The sequence below is a fragment of the Phalacrocorax carbo genome, chromosome 7 (assembly GCF_963921805.1).
Source record: "Phalacrocorax carbo chromosome 7, bPhaCar2.1, whole genome shotgun sequence".
NCBI lineage: Eukaryota > Metazoa > Chordata > Aves > Suliformes > Phalacrocoracidae > Phalacrocorax > Phalacrocorax carbo.
In genome coordinates, this window is record NC_087519.1 from 43842791 (window position 1) to 43865130 (window position 22340).

A 22340-nucleotide genomic window follows, 5' to 3' on the forward strand; every position below is an offset into this window, starting at 1 on the left:
ACCCCTCGGAGATCCTCAAGAATGCCAGGCTTAAATCCTGGGGGTGTTTCAGACCTGGAAAAGGCAGTGCTGTAGATTAACATCAAAGGAGTCGGTGATAAAATGGACAGCTCTAGAGAAAGGAACAGATTCTCATTAGCTTGTAGCTGTAAATACAAGAATTCATTAGACTTACAATAAAAGTTCATTTGGCTTATATTTAAGCAATGCATAAGCATTTTTGGCAAGAGTGTGTACCCTTTGTTTCTGGATAGTATTAGGCACGTTACCTCTAGTAAATAATTGGGGCAAATTCACTGTTTGTAGCAGGCATCTGTCATCCAGTCTGTACCCCGTCTCAGCAAACAAGTCTTAGGCAAGAGAGAGGTCACTGAACTACATAGCTCCTTAACAAGTTATTGATTTATTGCAAAAAATGAAGGAGAAGAGCGGGAGAGTGAAATGCTGGCTTTGAAAGGGCTGTGTTGGGGAATGCAGTGGCTGTCTGGCAGGTATTGTATGAGATGGGCTTGCTCTGCCAGGCACAGAGTGAGGAGAAAGAACTTTTTAAAGCATCCTCTGACACAGAAATTATTGGAAAGCCTCCAAGAGCAAACTGAAAAAGCAACAGCCTCCTTCATCCTGCAGGATTCCATTGTTTTAATATTGGGCCAACTATACCAAATAATACATCTACTGGAAACTCATGTTAGGGGAAAAATGTTGGAAAGCAGCGAAGAGGTCAGCTCAAAATCAAAGTGAGCATATCTATGCTGCTGTGTGCCCTACTTTGTTCTTTCTTTTCTTGTCAGCTCCTATTTCCTCATTTATTTCTACTTTTTTTTTTTTTTTCCCTTTTTAACCATTTGTCCTGTCCTGGGCTTGAGTTCTGGCTGACATTTATCCTGAAAAATGCTGGGGCTGATAAATACCTGTGCTTGCACAGAGAAATTCTGGCATACTGATAGTTTTGAAATTGTAATATAGTTTAAAATTCCAGGCTTGCACTAAGACACGCTGCTTTTGGGGGAGGTACTGCTGCTCTGGTGATGAGAAGATGAACAGCAGATAATGGGGATGACTTTATTTTCCTTCGGTGCATTGTAACGGAGCTGTGCTTCCCAGGCTGGACTTCTGAACATAGTTTGAAGACCAACGTTTTCAGGGATGGAATGGAAGAAAAAGGCAAAGTCGTTACTGCAAGCGTAAATATTACTTGCAATGGTTGCATTTAATAAAATACACAACATGGCTATCTGTTAATTGGGTTTGGGTGGCATGAGAGCCAGTTCAGTTGTGACAAAGTTATTACAATTTGAGAGTTAACAGTGATTTCTGGGGCCAAAAGTTTGGGAAGCAGTTATGAGCGCAGTTCAGTTGATACATTGGTGAAAGTCATTGTGCTTTATTTCTGTTGATGCTAAAAAAAAAAGTTATTCCTGTACAAAATATATGCCATGAACACCAGGCATTGGAATCTCCAACTCATTTAAAAAAGATTTTAACAGTCACCAGTAAATAATGAGCTGTAAAAGCCCAAATACAAACAGACGTATTCAGATGTTCATCTTCCACATACCACATCCACATGCCTTCCACTGAAATAATGGACTGGGAATTTAGGTACTGTAATATAGAGACTGATCAAAGAGCTTTTTATGTTAGTACTGTGACTTCTTTTACTTCCTCCACTGACATGTTAGGGAGGTTTTATTTTATTTTTATGATTATGAGTGTCCTGAAATGTTCACCCCTTCCTACTCTGATGCGGATCTCTATAGTGGGACGTCAGGATTTAAGCAATTACAGCTAAACTGGGAACTTGGTCTCTGAATATCCTGTATATTCAGATTTGCTTAGGTCGGGGGGTTTAGTTTGGCCGTGTGTAGAGAGATGTTAGAAGATCAGTCATGAAACTCTCTCATCTGGCTCTAAAGTTCCCTGCAGTTTGGAGGGTGTTTGTATCTGGGATTGTGTTTTGTTTGGGCAGCGATCCTGCTGATTGGAATCGCGTAAGCTTGGCAACAGAATGGAGGCATCCAGCCAGAGCAAACTTGAAGTACACAGGATCTGAGAACAAAACGTTTCACATGAATTAAAGTGTAGGGAAACAGAAATTCTTTAAACTTGTAAGAAAACAAGGCAATGTGAGCATTGTCACACAGGCAGCTGTGTGATCAGGGCTATCGATAGGGAGTGCAAGTCTTATTTATGAAATCTTGATAGTTTTCTGTTATTGAGAGATGTGTCTTATCACTGCAGGAAGAAGAAAATTATCCAAGAAACTGGTACTAGAGTGAAATGGAATAACTCTCAGTGCTTGTGTGCAAAGATCTAGTGGTATCTTTGCTGAAAGGCGTTTTGACACTCAACTGATTTTGGTTACCCCTGTACCATACAGCTGGGCTTGCCATTCTAAAAAGGTTCCCTGTGTCCTCGTCCTGCTTTTCTATCTGCAGTCCTGTGTCCTCCTTTCATTTATCTGTGGGTTTTTTTCTGTATAGTATGGGTTTTTCCATCAGAGCTTTATCCTTGACTCCCTTGTTACAGTCAGTAATAGCAGAAGTCCAGGAGGGTTTCTGTGCCTGGCAACAGGGATCATTGCTTGCAGCACGCTGGGTGCTGGCTCTCCTGGTGCTTTCCTTTCCACAGTCTCACACCTTGCTTACTTTGATGCCATCTTCTGCTCAGTGTCCGGTCATACAGATTTGAGCTTACTCTGGTAAATGCAGATTACTCTTTTATGCGCCAAAACGCTCCCTGCTGTGCCCGCCTCTCCTGTATGCTATCTGGCAGGGGGGCGGTAGGAGTAGGGGGACGTGAGGAGGGGAAATGGTGGCAGGCACTGGTTCAGTTTCTAACGTGTACCATGCAGGGTGGCATTGGGCATGTGGAGGGGTGGTGAAGGTCTCGGGTTTTTTTTTTTTTGTGGCACAATGTTTCCCAGATGCTTTGCCCCAAGATCCTTGGGGGTGCTATGCCCGCAGTGTGGGCATGCCGAGTCGCGCGTGGGCCTGCCCAAGCTCCTCTACTTCCACAGCATGTCACAGGGCACCTGCAGGCAAGTCCGTCATCCCCTCGTGCCCGTTGCTATTTCTTTGCAGTTGAGAGACGTACATTCAGACATAGTTACCTGCTTTTTCACCTAAGTAGCATCTGTTACCTGGAAGAGATTGAATGGATTTAGTTTGATAGGCTGGCAAAATATATTTCTCAACATGCTAGATGAGATAGGCTTTAAATAACCATATTTCTGTGGTTGGATTGGGTTCAAGAAGGTTACTCGGGCCGGATCTGCTTGAGTATAAAGAGTTATGACGTGACCTTGGATTTGTGCATGCCAGTCAATTTTGTGTTACAGAGCAGGCTGCTGATGGAATGATTTACTGCTAGTAAAGGATAAATAAATATAGTACAGTAGAGTTCAATATAGGGGAGGGGAAAGTATTTAAACTCTATTAACGATATTTCTTTAATAAGAAATGGATCAGATATGACATTTATCTGTACTGGATAGCATTTGCTTTGAACAAAACAAAGCCTTGAAATGGATCAGTTTCCCTATGAACAGTATCAGAATTCTTTTCTTGCTGAGAAGGTAGAGGGTTGGGGTGGGGTAGTCCTCAGGTCACAGCAGTGCTCTTGTCACTGATGGTATAATTTCGATAAAGGGCTACTGTGTTGTCATCTCACCTCCTTTGACCATGCGTGAGAGAGTGGAGTCTTGTATCTACAGACTAGATATGTTGGTCGTCAAAGAAAAGGGACATTTGGACTTTTTAAAATTCTCTTGCAGTTCATTGCCCTTGGTTGTGTCTTTCCCCTCCTAGGCTTCTGCGTCTTGCTGTGGGATGCCGTTGAAAAGTTTTGGTTTCATTCCAGAACTAAATGGATTTCAAAGGTAGAAGAAGTACTTGCACTGAAATAGTAAATTATAGAGGTTAGTTTTGAATTTTCCAGGGACTGATCTTATGCTGATGCTCTAACGTGGATTTCTTCTGGGAATTCCTTTGTAGGTGCTGCAGAAAGATGAGTTGCCCAGAGGATTGCTTCTCATTCTGGCAAACCCCTCTTTCAGAGGCTTTGAACTTTTAGAATAATTCTTTTTCACAAGTTAATATCCTATCATTCTGGGCTTTGCACTCAATGTGTATCTTTGGAAAAATTTGGCCAAATATAGGTCATCTGGAAATGTGGTGCCCGTTTATGCACTTTGTGTTGGCTGTAATGCTGATGTTAACAGATAATGTGGGCTAAGGGCTAAGGTGCTTGCATACTTTCACTGTGTCATGACCCGATCAGCCTATAAACTCTGTTCATTTTGCTCATCCCCTATTGCTGGATTACAGATTACAGTGCATTACAGTCCCCTCTTTCTTGATGTTTATTTTTATACTCACATTTCATATATAATCCTTTCTTAGATTTATTGAATTCAAGTCTTTGTTTTCTTTCCATCATGAAAATGAAAAGATCCCCTAGCCCAGGCTTGGCTGCTGAGTACTCAATGTTGTGAACAGCAGTGACTCTTCAGTTAAGACCTGAAGATGAGGAGCTGTGCAGAAGTGTTGTTTAGCATTATTATTACAAATTGTCAGTGCATCCTTTCTCCTCCAAGGCAGGTTTAACTGTATAGAGTCACAGTTGTTTTCTCCAAGACATTTGCCCTCAGGTGTGGAAGTGACTGTCTTTTTGCTGACAAACTAGACCAAAATCCAAATGCTGTTAATTTTTAGTTTTAACAGCCAAAGAAATTGTGCTTGGACTAAATATATAGCACCTAAAATTTGCAAATTGGATGCTGTAAAATAGTTAATCCAGAGCTAATGTGTGACTGAGCTCACAACGAAATATATTGGAAACAATTTAGAAGTTCTTTATTTTTATGTTCAGTTAACCTGTAGCTAAGAGGGTTAGTGATAACAGGGTTTTTATTGAAATACGGAACACTTTGAAGGTCACCAAGGAGGCAAGTATATATTGTACCTCTGTAGTGACAGCCTTGGCCTGCAATGGGTTTGGGCTACCAGATATGCATCCTTCACTTTTCTTCTATAGGGGGAAAGGATGCCATTAAGACTGGTAAACTAAGCAAAAGAAAATGATGGAACTTGAATCCTTGAATAAGCAAAACTGATTTGGTATTAAGATAATTTTCCAATGTTATTAGGGGCTTTACTTAAATTATCCTCTAAATGTTTTCATGTTCAGCAAATAGGAAAATACCATGCTAATTACAGCTCTGATCCTTTCTTTGGCAGTTAAGGTAATTTGTTTGCTCAAGGAATTTTAAAACTTGCTGCCAATTTCTTACTGTTCTGTTGTTCCTTGCATTTCTTTCAAATGTAAAGTTTGTATCAGTAGCACTATCTAAATGGATAAAAGATGAATGATGTGCAGTTTTGAGCTGTTACAGTCATGTCAGTTAAGAATACTGAAAATCATCAAAAGTATAAGAGCTACTAAATGAACCTAGTGGTTCTGGCATGTGAAATGTGAACCTTTATTCATTGAATTGCCGATGTCATGCTTTTCAAGAACTTTGTGAACCTAAGGGCTTTAAAGAAATATTCTGGATTTACAGCAGTAGAGAGCTAATGCCTCTAATAAAAAAATACATTGGCCACTGTTTTAGGTCAGCATTTGCCAACAGTTTCTGCAGGAGATGCCAGTTTGAAGAGGAAACTAAGAAATGGGTTCAGCGAAGCACTTTATCCTGTTCTTGGCTTAAAGCACATGAATAATCCCATTGACTACCCACGTGTGCTTTACTGGGACTGCTCACATAGTGAAAGTTAGGCATGTGTTTAAATAAGTTGCTTAGTTGGGGGGGCTCACTGTGTGATGTCTCCTGGCAGAGACTTAATTTTCTTATGGCAGCCATCATATGACCTGTGTGCAGGGAGAGCAGTGTTGTCTGTGCTAGCCATGCAGTCCAAAGGAAAAGGCTATTTCTGTGTCCACCCCCAAATCCGTCCTGCACTTCTTTGGCAACTAATTATCTGTTTGCTGCCAATTGTGCTCTAATGTTTTTGGCACCCAACCACTCCAACTTGCTGCTCATACAAGTATTGAATTGCCTTTGTAAGGCAGAGAGTAGTTTTTTTCCTTGTTTGACTGTATAAGTTGTTGTTAAAACATGGAAAAAAAGTAGATCGTTATCATAGATTTCCTCATTTTGGTCAGATAGTGCTCTCTGTCAGTAGTCCCACTGAAGTTGATAGAGATGCTAGCAAAGGAGAACAACCATTTCAGATGTCCAAGCTCAGTACTCAGAGGGGCTAAATGGAGTTTTTTCATCTATTGAGTATCTAATGGAAGGACCGTTCTTTATTTGAGAACCTCTGTAAACAGATCCTCTACTGAAACAGAGCTCTTCCAGCACACAGGGACAGGGAAGTTAAATGCTAGGATAGGGTCGTCTTCAACGTGATATTTTGCAACCATTACCTCTCGTTTGATCCAAAATTGGCCCACCAGCAAAATAGTACAACTTCAGGTTAAAAATACATTTAGGTAAGTTTTTAGTCTCTGCCTTCCTCTCCCATCCCCTGCACGCAAAAGGCAGCAGATGACCTTGGAGACAGCATTTCCCTGTGCATGAAAAGGGGACAGTCACAGGCAGGGAATCATCATGACCTGCGCACAGCAGGTCTCCAGCACCCTCTCCCTACTGCATATTTTCTCCTCCAGAAATACAACCTCTGCAGTAACTTGAAGAACCTAGAGCCTATATGTAAAAGCAAGTCAAGCTAATAGAACTGCAGTTGTAGTAGGCAGCAATTAGTTAATAGGACCAGAAGCCCAGCGCTGCAGTTGGTAATCAGCGGTGCTCGTTCAAACTCAGGATCTCAAACTTTGAGCTTGCTTTACACTCATGATGGCTGGTTATCTGTTGTTTAGCCTTTGCTAACAACTTCACCAGAGAAAACCAGGAAACTCCAAATAAAAGGCTGTTAATTGTAACTGAAAGGTAAAATGAAATAGGCTTTCTCAGTGAGGTTAGTCCTGGCTGGCAGAGAGCTCTGTTATCTCCAGAAATATGTGTCAAAGAATATTCTATAATATGCAGTCATCTGAAATGGAGTACTCTTTTTTGCTGGAGCTGTGTTTGGGAGAGTGAATGGGATAATGTGTAATATGCGCAGGATGAAAAATAATGAGTAGATTTCTTCACTAGGATGGAAGCTCGAATGCTAGCACAAACTGCACAGAGGTCCTAAAGTATTGCTGTAACAGGCTGTAACTTCATGTGTGAGGTAGGAAAACAAGTACTATTTTCACAGACTCTTTAGTGTTTATGCCTTGAATATGCTTATGAGAATGTTTAAGATGCTCTAGATCCATTATTATATTTATATATAGTATACAGTATTAGTATGACTAATATTACTAATTTAATTAAATTCACTAATACCAATATTACTACAGTATTAGACCTAAACATTAACAAGCTAAGGATTAAACTGTTTTAGAAGTGTGTTAACGGGCTTTCAGTTAGCTAATGATACAGCATTTCTGATTTAAGTAGGAAGTTTATTTCCAATAAATTCTCATGCATTTTCAATAGAAAACTTGAATCCACAAAACTCCGTATGAAAACAGCACAATATCTAAACAGTTGATGCATCCCCTGTGTATAAATAAAATGTTTAATAGGCACTTTCCTCACCTGAAGCACAGGACTGAAAAGCAAGGGCCCGAGTTGATTTTCTAGCTCTGATAGAGACTTCTGGTATGGTTCTGGGAAATCACTTAACATCTTTCTTTCTGCAAGCCAGACCTCGTAATGTTTGTCTGCCTTGCAGAGGTGAAGGGGGGGGCTGACGAAAGGGATGACTGCAAAACAAGTTAAGAATCTCCTATCAAAAGGCAGAACAAATGGTTTGGTTTTGATAAGAGTAATCCAGAGTTATTGTACATGTGTCTAATTGCTGATTTATAAGAGTCAAGTTATGGAACTTTAATAAATGCATATTTCTTTAGACAGTGCTGCAGTATGTTACTAGCTGGAAATACTACATGGATTTTCTTCATATCTGCATATTTTCCCCCTTAGATATGTAGTAGCAAGCAAGAATGTTCAGTTTTTCAAATGAAGGTCAGTTCAAAGAAATATTTAAATGTTGAAAAAATTCTGACTCCCCTGATTCCACAAAATTGATTTGAAAATCTTTTGAGCATTGGCTTTCTTCACTCTTAAGCAATTGCTAAGAAACTTCATTCAACAACATTACTGTCCACTTGGATAGTTCTTCACCAAAGCCTTGGGTGTTATTTCTTCTCTGTTATAGCAAGTGACAAGTTTTGAATGACGTCTATTGATTAGTGCCAGTAGTAGCATTTATAGTAGAGACTAGAGGAACTATTACTTACAAAGGAAGAGAATTTAAAATTCACATGCTAAAGGTAAACTGGTGCGGCATTCAGCTCAGTAGGAATCATAGAATCATTAAGGTTGGGAAAGACGTCTAGGATCATCAAGTCCAACCCCCGACCCAACACTACCATGCCTCCTAAACCATGCCCTGAAGTGCCACTTCTACACGTTTTTTGAGCAGCTCCAGGGATGGAGACTCTACCACCTCTGGGCAGCCTGTTCCAGTGCCTGACCGCTCTTTCAGTAAAGATTTTTTTCCTAATATCCAATCTAAACCTCGCCTGATGTAGCTTGCGGCCATTTCCTCTCGTCTTATCGCTAGCAACTTGGGAGAAGAGACCAACACCCACCTCACTACAAGCTCATTTCAGGTAGTTGTAGAGAGCGATAAGGTCTCCCTTCAGTTTCCTCCAGACTAAACAACTCCAGCTCCCTCAGCCGTTCCTCATAAGACTTGTTCTCCAGACCCTTCACCAGTTTTGATGCCATTTTCTGACATACTCCAGCACCTCAACGTCCTTCTTTGTAAAAACATTTTTTTTTAAATCCCTTACAACAGTGGCCAGGTTGAGTTCTTACTGGGCTTTTGCTTGTCTAATTTTCTCTCTGCAAGACCTAACAAGGACTCTGTACTTTTCTTGAGTTGCCTGCCCCTTCTTCCAAAAGTGGTAGACTCTCCTTTTTTTCCTGAGTGTCAGCAAAATCTCCCTGTTCAGCCAGGCTGGTTGTCTTTCCCACCAGTTCGTCTTGTGGTACTTGGGGACAGCCTGCTCCTGTGTGAGCATGACTTCCTTCTTGAAGAGTGCCCAGCGTTCCTGGACTGCTTTGCCCTTCAGGACTTCTTCCCAAGGGACTCTCCCAACCAGTGCCCTGAACAGGCCAAAGTCTGCCCCCCAGAAGTCCATGGTAGTGGTTCTGCTGACCCCCACTTCTTACTTCACCAAGAATTGAGAACTCAATCATATCGTGGTCACTAAGCACAAGATGGCCTCTGACTGCAACATCTCCTACCAGTCCTTCTCTGTGAACAACAGGTCAAGCGAGGCACCTCCCCTTGTAGGCTCACTTACCAGCTGCATCAGGAAGTTATCTTCCACACACTCCAGGAACCTCCTGGTAACATGGTAACAACAGTAACACCTACAAAGGGTAATGGGATGAGATTTAAGTACAGGGGAAAGAAAACAAAAATGACTGAATCCATAGTTCGTTGAATGGTGTTTGATGCCCTGTTCTTCCCTCCCTATGGTCATTAGTAGAGGAACTGGGTTTATGAACAGTTTTATAATATGCCTGGGAGTGATCAGAGGTTGAATTCAGACCCTTTTTGGGACATACATGGATCCTAATGAATCCTCTAATTCTGTGTGTGCCTTCCAAGGCACTGAACAGCAAGTGAAACACGAAGACATGTTGAACTATTAACTCTCATAGATAATTGTGTTTGTTTTTTTTTTTTTCCTCTGTTTAGCACTTTCAGACCATGTTAAAGACTAAGTTGAATGTCCTAACGCTTCGGAAAGAGCCTCTCCCGACAGTGATCTTCCACGAACCAGAAGCCATTGAGCTGTGCACCACAACTCCCCTCATGAAGACCCGGACTCACACTGGATGCAAGGTACTTTGGGGTATAAACTTAAGGAATGGGACCACCATGAAGGTGTTTCCTGTATGTGTGAAGACTCTAAAGAGCTCAAAGAAACTAACATGGTCATTCTTATTCTGGAAACCCCATTAACTGCTACTATTACTATAAAGTTTGTCAATCAAAAAAGTCATTGGGTATTTCTGACCAGAAATTTTGTGCTTCAGGAAAAAAGGTTTGGGTGCTAGTGATGAGATGGGAGATGAAGGGCCAAATGCTGTGTATGCGTTTAACAGTCTGTACTAATAGAGGTATATACCTACTGAAATAGGGTTGCAGCTTAAAACTGAAGGTTAGTTGGGGGTTGTGGGTATTTTGTTTTCGTTTTGATTTTGTTTTTTGTTTTTTTTTTTTAAAGAGAAAAAGAGGAAAAAAGGGGTAGGAAGGAGAGTTAGATCTTGATTTGGTTAAGCAACAAGATGAATTTGCCCAGTTACATCAAACCACAGCTTCTGAAAAAGCTCTTCTTTAAAGTTTAATGGCTTAAGAGCTTCGAGTGTGTTCTTCTGTGGTAAGAAACCATACAAAAATAGTAAAAAAAATCTGCTCTGTCTGCATCTTCTGTTGGACCCAATTTCCTTGGTTGCAGAGCTCGCCTAGCCTTGCAGAGCCATGGGCAGCTTCGCAGATTGAGGTGGGTACCAGTTTGGCCTGTGCTGCCAAATCCCCTTCACCTAGCCTGGCTGTCAGTTGTAGGGAGTATCCACCCGCTCTCGAGGGTCTTGGCGAAAATTGAGAGAACTGGGCTTCAGTCTCCACTGCTGTAGAAGAGCTGTTGCCTGATGTTACATGTACTGGATAAGGTCCAAAGTGCAATTCCATGTCCTAACCCCCTCCCCTGCCAGTGTGTATGCACACACGTGTGCGCACACACTCTTCCTTGTGAGTGAGGTGAGGTTGGAAGAAATTGCTTTCTGGTGTGTTCCCATTTCTCTTGGCATACTGTGCAGATGGCACTGGCTGTGGGCATGCTGTAAAGGACTTTGCTTGGGCACCTCCAGGTCTGACCCTTCCTCAGCGAAGTTTCTTCTTGGGAAGTGTCATTTTTTTGTTTGGCTTTTTGCTTGTCACAATGGCCAAGAAACAAGACCGCTGCTGGGTGTTGAAGCAGTGCTGCCCTGTAGTGACATAGAGGAATGCAGGGCAAGTGACCCTAATATGCTTTGTACGGTAGATTGTAGCACCTGCTCTTCCACAGTGATGTCTTTTGTCCTTTGTGTTGACATCTGGTGAATTTTTAGAGAATATTAGCTATCATAAAAATGGTTCACAAAGCATCTGGCTTTCACCCCTAGTGAGAGAGAGTTCAGACATAATAATGCTTTTCGAAATCAGTTTATCTCTGTGAATGTGGGTAGAATATCAATGAATCTTTTTACTTAACCTACAGTCCTTCAACTGGAAAAGATGGATTGCAGAGAAATGTTGAACCTCTCAGTGGAGAGAATCTCATTCTATATTTAGAGACCTGTTTTACTTATTCATTTATTTTTCCTGCAATATAACATAGTAGTGATGACTAGGAAAAATCTGCTGCCACAACACTCCCCCTTTCCTGCTTGCACTGTTTCTCCTTCTCACCTTCCCCCTGTAGCTAGGTCACCTCCTGTCAGTGCTGGAGTTTTATGGTGGTGTTTTTGGGATGGTGGCCAGCCCCTCTTCAGATTGAGTGGTTATGATTTCCAGTACCCCCCCTTGGGAAGATGATTCCACATATATGTTGTTCCTATGGCTAAAAAATCCTCTCCAGTTGTTAACTGTGACAGGCTCTGATTTTACCCAGTCTCTCTAGACACAATCTCTTTCTCCCTCCCCCCAGACTACATATATTCTTTTCTTACAGGGCTTGTATCCTCCAGCTGTTTATAGGTAATTAGCCTTCTTCTCCTCTTCCCCCTCTGATTATTAGTTTCTTGCTGAGTGATATCATAATAGTGTTGCCATAACAAAGCCAGTATTTTATAATATGAATTTTTGCTTCATGGGGTCTGATCTATCACTGTTGCTCCAGGTGTAAGGCAGGAGATGCTGTGGTGTTGCTAGTAATACCAAGTCTCTCTTGGTTCTGAGCCGTGGGCTTTCCAGGCAAGAGCACCGCGTCCAGTTTTTACTTTTTCATGAGTCACACTCTTTTGATCCTTAATTGTTTTATTCTTTTTGACTGAAAGCCCTCCAATTTTTCTATGTAATCCCATTAATGAGATAGCATCGTTCTTCTGACAGAGGCTCTAGACATCTAATTTTATTGCACAGTTTTAACATAAGCCTCAACTGGCACCATTTTGTTATGGGAACTTGACACATTGCTTTGCTGTTCAGACCCTGGGCATTGGTTTCCCTTATGCAATTGCTCTTTCCCTTGTCCTTTCATCACAATACAGGCTTCTCTTTTCTCTTTCATTTGGCTTTAGCTGTTAAGTCCTGAAGAATCAAAACTTTTCTGCTGAGATCCAATCTCATTCTGTAATTGAATGGGATGGTTTTAAGAATAGCAGGGCAATGTCTTGCTTGAAGTAATCTAGGGGGAGCCCCCACAAAAACTGGAAAGTTAAATAATTTAACAAAATCAGAGCGCTGGTCTTTCCTACCCAATTCCAGATCTGATGCAACTTTGTTGCCATCATGTTTCCTAAAATATAATTTTACTTATAACACAAGGCTTAAGACTCGTTCTTCCTGTTACTGCATGTCTACACCTGCCTGCTTGGCCTGGCTGTGCTGTCACTGTTCCCACCTTTTTAGACTCATGGGTATAATTTCACCAAACAGGACAAATAGATAGTAATTGCATTGATTTGCAGCACAGAGCTTTAGGTGCACATGTTTCAGAGTTTGTGGTGCTGGTTGCTCAGTGAGACGGGTTGACTCAGAGGCTGTAGTTCCCAAAAGGCACCTCCCTTGCCCTCCTTCTCTCCTTTCCCCACCAGTTCTGTTTGCAAATGGGGAGTGACAGGCCTGCACCCTGGGGTTGGACTTTTGCAGCCCCACTCAGCAGACAACCAAACATGGAGCAGGATTTCTGGGTACAATTTCTGGGTATTTCCTGGGGGTTGTTTGCTTTCATTTGAGCCATGGTGTACGTTAGGTGGGAGGCAGGTCTCTGGCCCTAGAGGAACCATAGCTTCTCATCCTCTTCCAGCTGAGATCGCTGCAGCAGGGCAGTGGGATGCAGTGCCCAAAGGTTTGCCATCTCTCTGGCAGCCACAGTTGAGCACCCACGTGCATCCTGCCTTTTTCCTGTGACAGACATGGCACTTGTGAGTGCTGAAGCACCAAGTTGTAAGGTCAGTAGCTGCTCCAAAGAATGAAAAAACCCAACTGGCTTATTGTATACCTGTAAATGGCAAGTCTCAACTTAAGCTAAACCACTCTATGCTGGGGAAAGATACAAAAGAGTCAGAATAAGTCTTTTGGTCTTCCTAGCTGGACCACACTTCCAGTCCCAGGTTCCTACTTCGCTTTTATTTAAACAGAACGTGTTTCTGTATACAGGCATGATTTAGATTTGTGTTTATAAAAATGTGCCATCCTTTTTCAGATCCTAAGGATTTTGATTAGACAGTGGCTGTTCTGCTTGCAGGTCTTTCATGTCAAGTGTTGTGCACTCTTGTGTTCCAGCTGGAAATCTCCTCTTCCCTTATCACAACACTAAGTGCCACCAGATGGAAACTGAAATTCTGGAGTATCTCCAGAAAATAAGTTGCTCTCTACTCAGAAATACATGCTTTCTCTGTGCCTTTTAACAGATTTTGTTTAAGTTCTGTGTGTTTTATTCTTTCTCAATGTCCTAATTGGCTCACACTGATTCTAATGTTTCTTGATTTCTGTCCCTTTGAGCTATGGTGGTGGCATGGAGGGAACAGCCTAAATGGCTTTCTCTCTTCTGCTGTAGCTTTTCCAGGCACTGCTGCAGTAATGCAAAAGGACAGAGGTTAAAAATGCTGCCTGTGACTTTTGAAGTAGTGTCATAGGTTTAACCTTCTTTTTTTTCTTTCTTTCTGTTGGAAGGCTCTTCAAAGTGAAGTCAGTGCTGAGTAATCAGTAAATTGTTGTTACCCACCTGGGTCAGGCGATCTTATTCCTCCAGTTCCCACCAGTGGACAAGCTTTTCTCAGCAGCCTGGGAGGCAGAGATGAGAGGAGCATAAGCAGTGCAAATAATTGCATTTTGAAGAGTGTGCTTTTATTAAATGGGAAAATATATATTAATGATATGGCATTTGCAGGCATGATACTTACTGCTTGCCTGCCTCATTGGATTGAGTTGGTGAGATTATTAATTCAGGCTTTGTGGAGGGTATGATGCTGAAATTCCTGGGATGGTGTATCTTAGTTAAAGATAAGAAGTATTGTTTAGCAATATATATAAATGGCATTAGAGTCATACTAGCATTTTAAAATCAAGTCTTGCACATATGGATAGAGATTTAAAAAATAGCCAAGAAGTAACATAAATAAATGGAACTTGGTCTTTCAGACTAGCTTAATTGCTTCACTCACACGGCAAAAAGAAAATGCTTCCTGTTCTAACCTTGATGCAGGGTGGTGGTTATGGTGGGGTTTATTTGGTGCCTGTATAGCCGGAAGGAGCCATGGCTACAGCTGGGCTTCCCTGGCACAGCGTGGTGTCAGGAGTTAGGCACCAAGCTTGACTATTGCAACTCTGGGACACACCTACTGTTGTTACACTTGTGTCAACCTATTAGATGGATTTGAGGTGTTTTCTGGGAGAGTTGGGCAGTGCCTGAGGGACCTTAACGTGTGCAATGGCAAGGGCCTGCCTCTGCATTCCTGCAGGATGTCCTCCAGTTGCAGCTCTGTGCCCTTTCACCAAAGCCACTGGGGCAGCCTGTTGCCCTTGTTGCTGCTCTTCTGGCCTGGCTGGCTCCTGGCAAGAGTATTTTCCCTTTTTTTCTCTCTGTTTTTCTCTCATTTTTCTTTTCTTAACAGTAACTTTCACCATTAGAGACAATGCATGCCATCAACTGTCAGCCCTACTAATAAATCTCTGTGCATGTGAAACTGTCTCAACATGCTTTGAGCAACAGGATTTACACCAGTATAGCAGATACTAGAAGTTAGTCTGCAAGGGAAAAGCTCATAATAAGGTTATAGAATGAATAGCAGGTAATATTGATTATGAGCCATAGAAATAAAATGTTTCTCATTGGGATATTTATTAAATAAATAAAACTTTGTCTTAAAATTGCCCTTCTCGGCCTGATTCTAATTTCTTGTGTAATAGTCATTTAGGAATAATGTCTGCTCGGATATTACTGCCTATTTTTGGTTTTCTGCCTTGTTAATTTTGATTGCAAAGGCCTTGCAGCAGGACTGTCTCTTACCACGTGCTTGCAAAATACCCCATTTCTACTCTACCCTAGATGCCTCAACAGCAAATTTATTAATGCTGTGTTGCTGCTTTTATTGGTCATTGCACATTTAGAACTTAAACTGTTGTTCTTTGGGGTTTTTTTTGTGTGGGGGTTTTTCCCCCTCTAGATCAGACTTTCCCAAGCTTTTGTCCAGCACTTCTGTCCTACGTAACCTCTGCAACTTGTGTCCTATCCTAATCAGCTCAGCCATGGTGATAGCCAACTACATTATTACTTTAGCTTTCAGGAGACAGTGTGCTTCCCATCTTCTGGGCCTGGTGGCCCCTCAACATTCAGAAAATGCCCAAATTGATGAACCATCCTCTCAGGTTCATGCAGCCCACACAGATTTTGGTGGTGGCAACCCCAGCCTCATCCCTCTTCCCTTTCATTTCTCCCCATACCCCAAATTTTTGCTCTGGCCAGCTGAAGAGTAGGTGGATGGCTCCCCTCTGCCACGCTGTTACTGTGCGTGGGTTAGTTTTGTGTGTCTTGATACTGAATCAGTTAAAATTAATGCAAAGAGAACTTTGTCTCATTTCAATACCCAGAGACCAAGGTACTTTTTCCTGTTTGCACTGTCCTATTGGCTCAAAAGGGCTGAAAATGTGCCCTAAGACTTCGAGATGGGGAAATCCAGATTACATAAATGGGTCGTTAAGAATCTAGTGTTTTACTTAAATTTCGGTAGATAATTTATAAACCCTACTCCTCTTGAAGGTTTATTGCCATTTTGGCTGCTGAATCATAGCTGCTTGGAAGCTGCACATCCTCTTACAACCACCTTGTTTTATTGTTATAAAGCTTAATAAAAATGTGATCTTTGCATCCATACCATGGTCAGGACTCTTCTTCTGACTGCAGGCTTATCCAGCTGTAAATACAAGTCCAGCTAGCTGCCTGCTCTTCATTACCATTTTGTAAGCCTGTAATATTAAGATGGCCATTAACTTTAATAAAGAAACAAATTAAACAAGCGAGACAAGCTAAATTATACCAACACTCCCCAGCCTACTGTTGTCCATGTTTAATGTGAATGTGAAGAACAGAGCTTATTTTCTTCTTGCTTCATTAAAGGCCTTCTGTTGTTACCCTTAACCATTACATATTTTGTACTGTGAATTGAGAGCTTTTTTTTCTGCTTCTTTCTCCCCTCATCAAATGTACCAAAAGGATGCATGTGAACTCTGGCATGGGGCAAATCTTAATAGCTTCAGTATATTTAGATATAGTGCTTGTTGGTGAGAGATACAGTGGCTTGGAAAACACATCATTAAAAAGTGAAGTACATCAAATAAACTAATGCCCCAACAAGTATCCTATGTGAAGACGAAGTTTTTAATGTACTTTTTCTTCATATAGTGTTACGGAAACGGGGGAAAAAAGCTTAATACTTAAGTTGGAGAAGAGTAAACTGCTTGTAGAAGCCTTACACATGACAGTGTCCCAGAGTGCTCTAGAGAATTTGGCCAAGTCTTGTTCTAATATTGAAAATGGAGAGTTGCATGTGCTCATTTCTTTGTCAAAACATGACTGTACGGTAAGGTCCTGCCCTGCACCTATGAAGTTAATGAGAGCTTTGCTGTGGGCTCCATTGTGAGCACGGTGAGATGTAGCCAAGCAGGACAGCACCTGCCTTCAGGCAATGCATGCTGGATGGTGTTTGGTACTGGCTGCTTTCAGCTTTCAGCTTCAGAGAGGCTTTCTTGCATATGACTTTTTTATTACATGCATGGAAAGCCCGTTTATGTCAGCGAGGATTTATGCTTTAAATGAGTGTGGAGGAGCTAATAGAAATCTGAAGCGTAGATGCAAGTGGAGACTGTTGTTAAACCACCATAATCCTTCATTTCCTGAAGTCCAGGAGCCTTAGGTGGAGAATATAAATTGGCTAAAGCAATTGAGTTAATCTTAAACTGAGTTTACTTCTGCACTGAGGACCTTCTGCAGCGTTCAGTTTTGCAGTGTTGTAGGTATTTGGGCATAATTTTATTTGCTTACTGATAAAATGGCATTGTACAACTAATGTATTCTGAGAGTGGTGGAAGTTGTCCTGTCAGATATGTTGGTGGGTTTTTTTTTCCTTAGCATTTGTACCGGTGACATTTTTTCAAGCCATGGTTCAAGTAAAGGGCATCCTGAATAACAAGAAGTTCTTACATCCCATCTAAAAATGGTCCTGCGTTTCAGTCAGCTTCATGTTTCTGCTTCAGCTACCTTTTAGGAGAAAGTATGTGGCTATTTTCTGCATACAGTAGAGTAACTTTGCTCTGAATATATGTATATTAATTAAAGGAAAACAGTTTTACCTGTTTACTTTTGGATTTTCATTAAGAATGTGGGTCTCAAACCATTTTTAAAGAGTTCCCTAAAAAGGATAAGATGACCACCTTGGGAGGAGAGCAGTGGTGACAGGGAGGACTGGAGAATTTATGGGAGCTGACTTGCATGTTGGCGGTCAGCACAGGGCTTGAACTACCCTGGGTGCAGGGCCTTCTCCCTGTGGTTCCCCTTGGATTTGATTCAAGAGGGAGGGAGCTGACGGCTGGGCATATTGTGAGGAAAATTAGCATGTGAGCTGGGTTTCATAGAGAGATTTGCAATGAAAATAGTCGTCCATGTGTGCACATGCCTAGAAGGACTAGAGGATCGTATCATCTACTCCTTGAGCTGGGTAGGAGGCTTCCAATTATTGTGGACCATGCAGATGATGCCCAGACCCTGGGGAGACAGGTCCCCCTGCCAAGCCCCGACAGTTAGCATGCAGGGAGTCTCCTAAGCTGTTCCTGGGAGAGAGGCCCAGTGTCCCTGGCTTTGTGTGTGGAGTGACCTGTTCCCAGCACTCCTTTGTCTTGCATGAAGAGATAGGAGCAGAAATGTCACACCAGGTAAGACATTTGCTCACATACATGTGTGTTCCTGCCCATTTTCCTTGGTGGTAGGCTGCAGAAGATATCCCCTAAGCAACAAAAAACCCTTGAGAAATGTGAGGAAATAAGTCACAGCATCTGTTAGCACCTTGTGCTTTACTCCTTCCTTTGGTGCATGTATTGTATTGCTTGCACAACCATTGTGTACCTTACATTTTTTCTTGTCATAGTTCTGTCCCTGTAGTGGATGTGGTGAGTCCCAGTGAAGAAAATGGGTGACGATGCATGATATGGAGCCTGGGAAAAAGTTCTTAACGTGAACAGAAGTCCCTTTGGCTGGAATAGAGCACTTCCTTTGGCTTCGGATCTTTGTTATTAGTTGCCTTTGATTCAACAAAAGCTTGAATTGGAAGTTGTCAGCCCTTAATTTTGTTAGCAAATGGTATTTATCAGCAGAAGTAATCTAAATCAAACCTCTTAATGTAAAACAAGGCATTAAACAGTTTATATTTCAGTTAGTTACGGAAGAGATAGTGATTGACATTCAAAGAGCACTGTGTAAAATGCAAATATATAGGAATTAAAAATGCTCCCTATGACTTGGTTGAGAATGACCACTGGCTATTCCTGAATTTCACCCTTGCTTGTGAAAGCAACTGGGAAACTTGTGAGGTACCAAGGAGGCCAGGCACACCGTGCTGGTGAATGCTCAGTAGCTCCTTACTATGTATCACTTGTACTTCTGTAGTATTTCTCACCCAGAAAGATCCCAAAACACTATCTAAAACAGCTCTGTCCCCTGCTGTTCAGCTGCCATTCACAGCTGGCAGCCCTGTTTGCAGAGGTCAGATCAGCTCACCAAAGCTTGGGGGAAGGCTGTGTGTGCATACTGTACTGTGGATAAAATATGCTAGGGAAAAGCTAAAACAAGATGCCGAAAATTGAAATGCAGACTTATATTAAGTAGTAATGCATTGAAAAAAGGCACTAAAAAGCAATATATATTAATGAAATGCCTTTGCATAAAACTTCACAGAACACTTGTATCTTGAAACCCAAATGTGTTTGTTTTTTGTCAATTCTAGAAATCCCACTTTTCAGGGTACTTGGAGCTGTTGCCTGATTATGGCTGTCTTTGTAGGAGATACCATACCAAAATTGTTTTCTCTGAAAGAATATTTGAAGATTAAAAAACAATTTAATCTCTCTACAGAAGGAAATATTTAAATTTTGAAATTGTAAATTTCCAGAATTCCTTAGGAGATAATCTTCAGTTACACAAATAGATAGTCCATGCCGCTAAGTTCTAGCTTTTGCAATCTGGTACAAAGCCAAGATACCAGTATGAAGCACAGTGGTAACTGTAAGGTCCTAGATAGCTACAGATATGTTAGGATATTTATTTTTTACACTGTAGAAAATATTGTGCTCATCACAATTGCTCAGGCAAAGCCTTCTGGTCATAGGAGCTAATTGCTTCCATAATAATTAAGGTTCAAATATCTAAGACCTAATAGCTTTTGACATATAAAAATTAAAATTAGATTGAAATTTATTATAGTGGTTATGCCGAGCAGATGCTGCAGTCACTGTCGATTGTTTTGTTCTCGCATGTCCTTGAGAAACATTTCCATCTCAGTGTGGCTGTTTCAGTGTAAGGACAGAGCTGTGATCTGTGTTGCTGGAGAGCGCAGGGAAGCTGGTGCTTCTCCATGGTCCCTAGGGAATACAGGCCCTGCTGTGAGCTGGCTCTTAGGAGGGGGAGGCACCCTTTCCTTCATAGCACATGAAGTTATTCTTCAGTAAAATCAGAAAACTTCTGGTTCTGCAGCTGTTGCTCCCTTGCATTATTGCAGTGGGCACCTCCCCACTCAGCAGCCTGAAATGTGCTGGGAGAGGTGTTGGCAGATCTTTTTAGGCGTGCTTTGTCGGAACAAAGACATGCATGCTCATTCTGTGAAGGTATTCTGTGTGGCTCTTCCCTTGCAGCCATGGATATTGTTTCTTTGATTTCCATTAGAATACTGCAAAATTTGCATTTGGCACTGGCTACCCACTGCTCACACTCGTTTGAGCCAACATGAGCCTTCTCAGGAATTTGTAATCTCTGCTTACAGCTGTACTATGCCCAAATCCATCAGTTCTTATTTTGGGGCTGATCCTGTGTGCTGAAAGCTTCCTGCTGAAGCAAATGACATTGGCAAAAAAGGAGGCTGAAATGGATTACAGACCCATTCTTCTGTCAATGAGGTACTGTTGGCCTCATTCATAGAGGCACAGGCTGCTGGAATGTAGATTAATGTTGCAATCACAAAAATATTATGTCATCAGAGAAAAGAACGTCCTGTGTGTGCCACCTCTGTTTCTGTTGGTCCCAGGAGTAATCCTGTTCTCCTCGTACTATTGCACTCTAGTCTGCAATGTAGTGTGATGTATAAATAGATTACATTGGAAGAGGAAAGAAATTTTTCCATTCCTGGGGTTGCATGTCAGTGTCTGAGACTAATAAGATTTTTTTGTTCTGTTAAAAGATTTATTTTTGCATAGTTAATTAAATGTTCATAACAATAACCATCTTTACGCAATACTTCTGGGTAATTTTAAGGCATGATGTATGTTATCTGTTGCTGATCAACTACCTTATTGTAATCTAGTGCAAATATTTGACTTCTCGCTTGTGGTAATTCAATAAGCTTTCTTTCTCTGAGATTCTAGGTTATATAGAAATAAGTGCAACAGAGGTATGATTCCCGCCCCTTTAAAACTGATCTGCCTCCTTTCTTAAAGTTTACAGTCTGATTTGGTGAATCAGTAAGTACTCCTATGTTAAGAGTGTCCCTTGTACTACTAACCCAAGAATCTCTGGTATTCACCTTTAATAATTTCACAGCAAGATCCTATTAAGTGATCCTATCCTATTAATACATATCGTCACTGAAATAAGATATTGAATTTCACAGCAGCGTATATTTGTTTATGAAGTTTTTATCAGTGAATGAAAAACTAATGTTCAATTGGTAGTGTCCTGTTAACTTTGAAGGAACAGAAAACTGTCTTACACCCACTGAGAGTATGGCCTATCCTTTTTTGGAAGCCGATGTTCATTCGCCTGTTAGATATCAGGGTTGCTTTCTGGCTGCTGGAGCGTAGCACACTGTGGGGGAAAAAAATGAGCTAATCAGCTGGAAGACTGTCTTAATTCATTATGCTTTTCAGGTTTCTTTTACCTGTAAGGCCATGATGACATGATCTGATTAAAGTGCTTTCAAGATTTAAATGTCATGGCAGTGACCTGAACTTGCTAATAACAAACTTGACATGTGGATGACCTTACATTTAATAGATGCCCATACACAAACATTTCAAGTAGAAGGAAACTACTTTAAATGAGCAAATTTTGGAAGAAGAGCAAAGTAAAAGTGTTTTTATAACTACTTTATAAAATTCACTGAAGATTCATTGAACTCTTTGCTGAGAAAGATTTATCAATGAGTAGCTATTTGGTGGGATTTTTTTTCATCCTCGGGGACTTTTTTTATTTCAGTGTGTTGTGGTTTTCCTCCTGTCCCCCAATTTATTTTTCGGTAGCAGGGAGAAAACAGGAGGGGGGAAAAGCAAGCTTCAAGTCAGAAACAGATTTAAATTAATATCTCCTTATAATGTAATTTATTATATTGTATATTATGTTAATATAATAGTGTACTCTAATCTTAATTTAATATATCACAGAAGGATCTGTGTAAAGAATGGTATAGTTTACTAAATTGGGAGAGGTGATGAGAAAGGGTAAAATAAAATAAGGTAGGATAATATGTGTGTCATGACTATTTTGAGAACGTCATTGAAGTTCATTCTAAGCATCCTCTGGGACAGGATGGGCAGAAAACAAACTGATTCTAGTTCTTTATGGAAGCTGCTTTTTTTGACTGAATTATCTGTAGGCTGGGAGTAATTCCTCATTGCTGATATGTCTGACTCATTCTTACAAATAGTACAACAATACACTTTAGCTTTGTCAGCTATTTGTAACTACAGTGCCCAGAACCCCAGTGGGAATAAATCTTAATGGGATGCAGTTTTGGGGTTGGCTTT

The 22340-nt window shown here is 41.1% G+C and overlaps 1 protein-coding gene across 3 annotated transcripts in view; it reads left to right on the forward strand.

Annotated features, from left to right (window-relative positions):
- PID1 (phosphotyrosine interaction domain containing 1) overlaps positions 1 to 22340 on the forward strand; it is an 89978-nt gene that overhangs the window by 26183 nt on the left and 41455 nt on the right. For 2 of the 3 annotated variants that reach the window (XM_064457729.1, XM_064457731.1), the window contains one exon: positions 9831 to 9977. In XM_064457729.1, coding sequence (XP_064313799.1) covers positions 9831 to 9977 — 147 coding nt within the window. Of the gene's footprint in view, positions 1 to 7220; positions 7239 to 9830; positions 9978 to 22340 lie in introns of those variants that run through there. The other variant, XM_064457730.1, reaches the window with a different exon arrangement.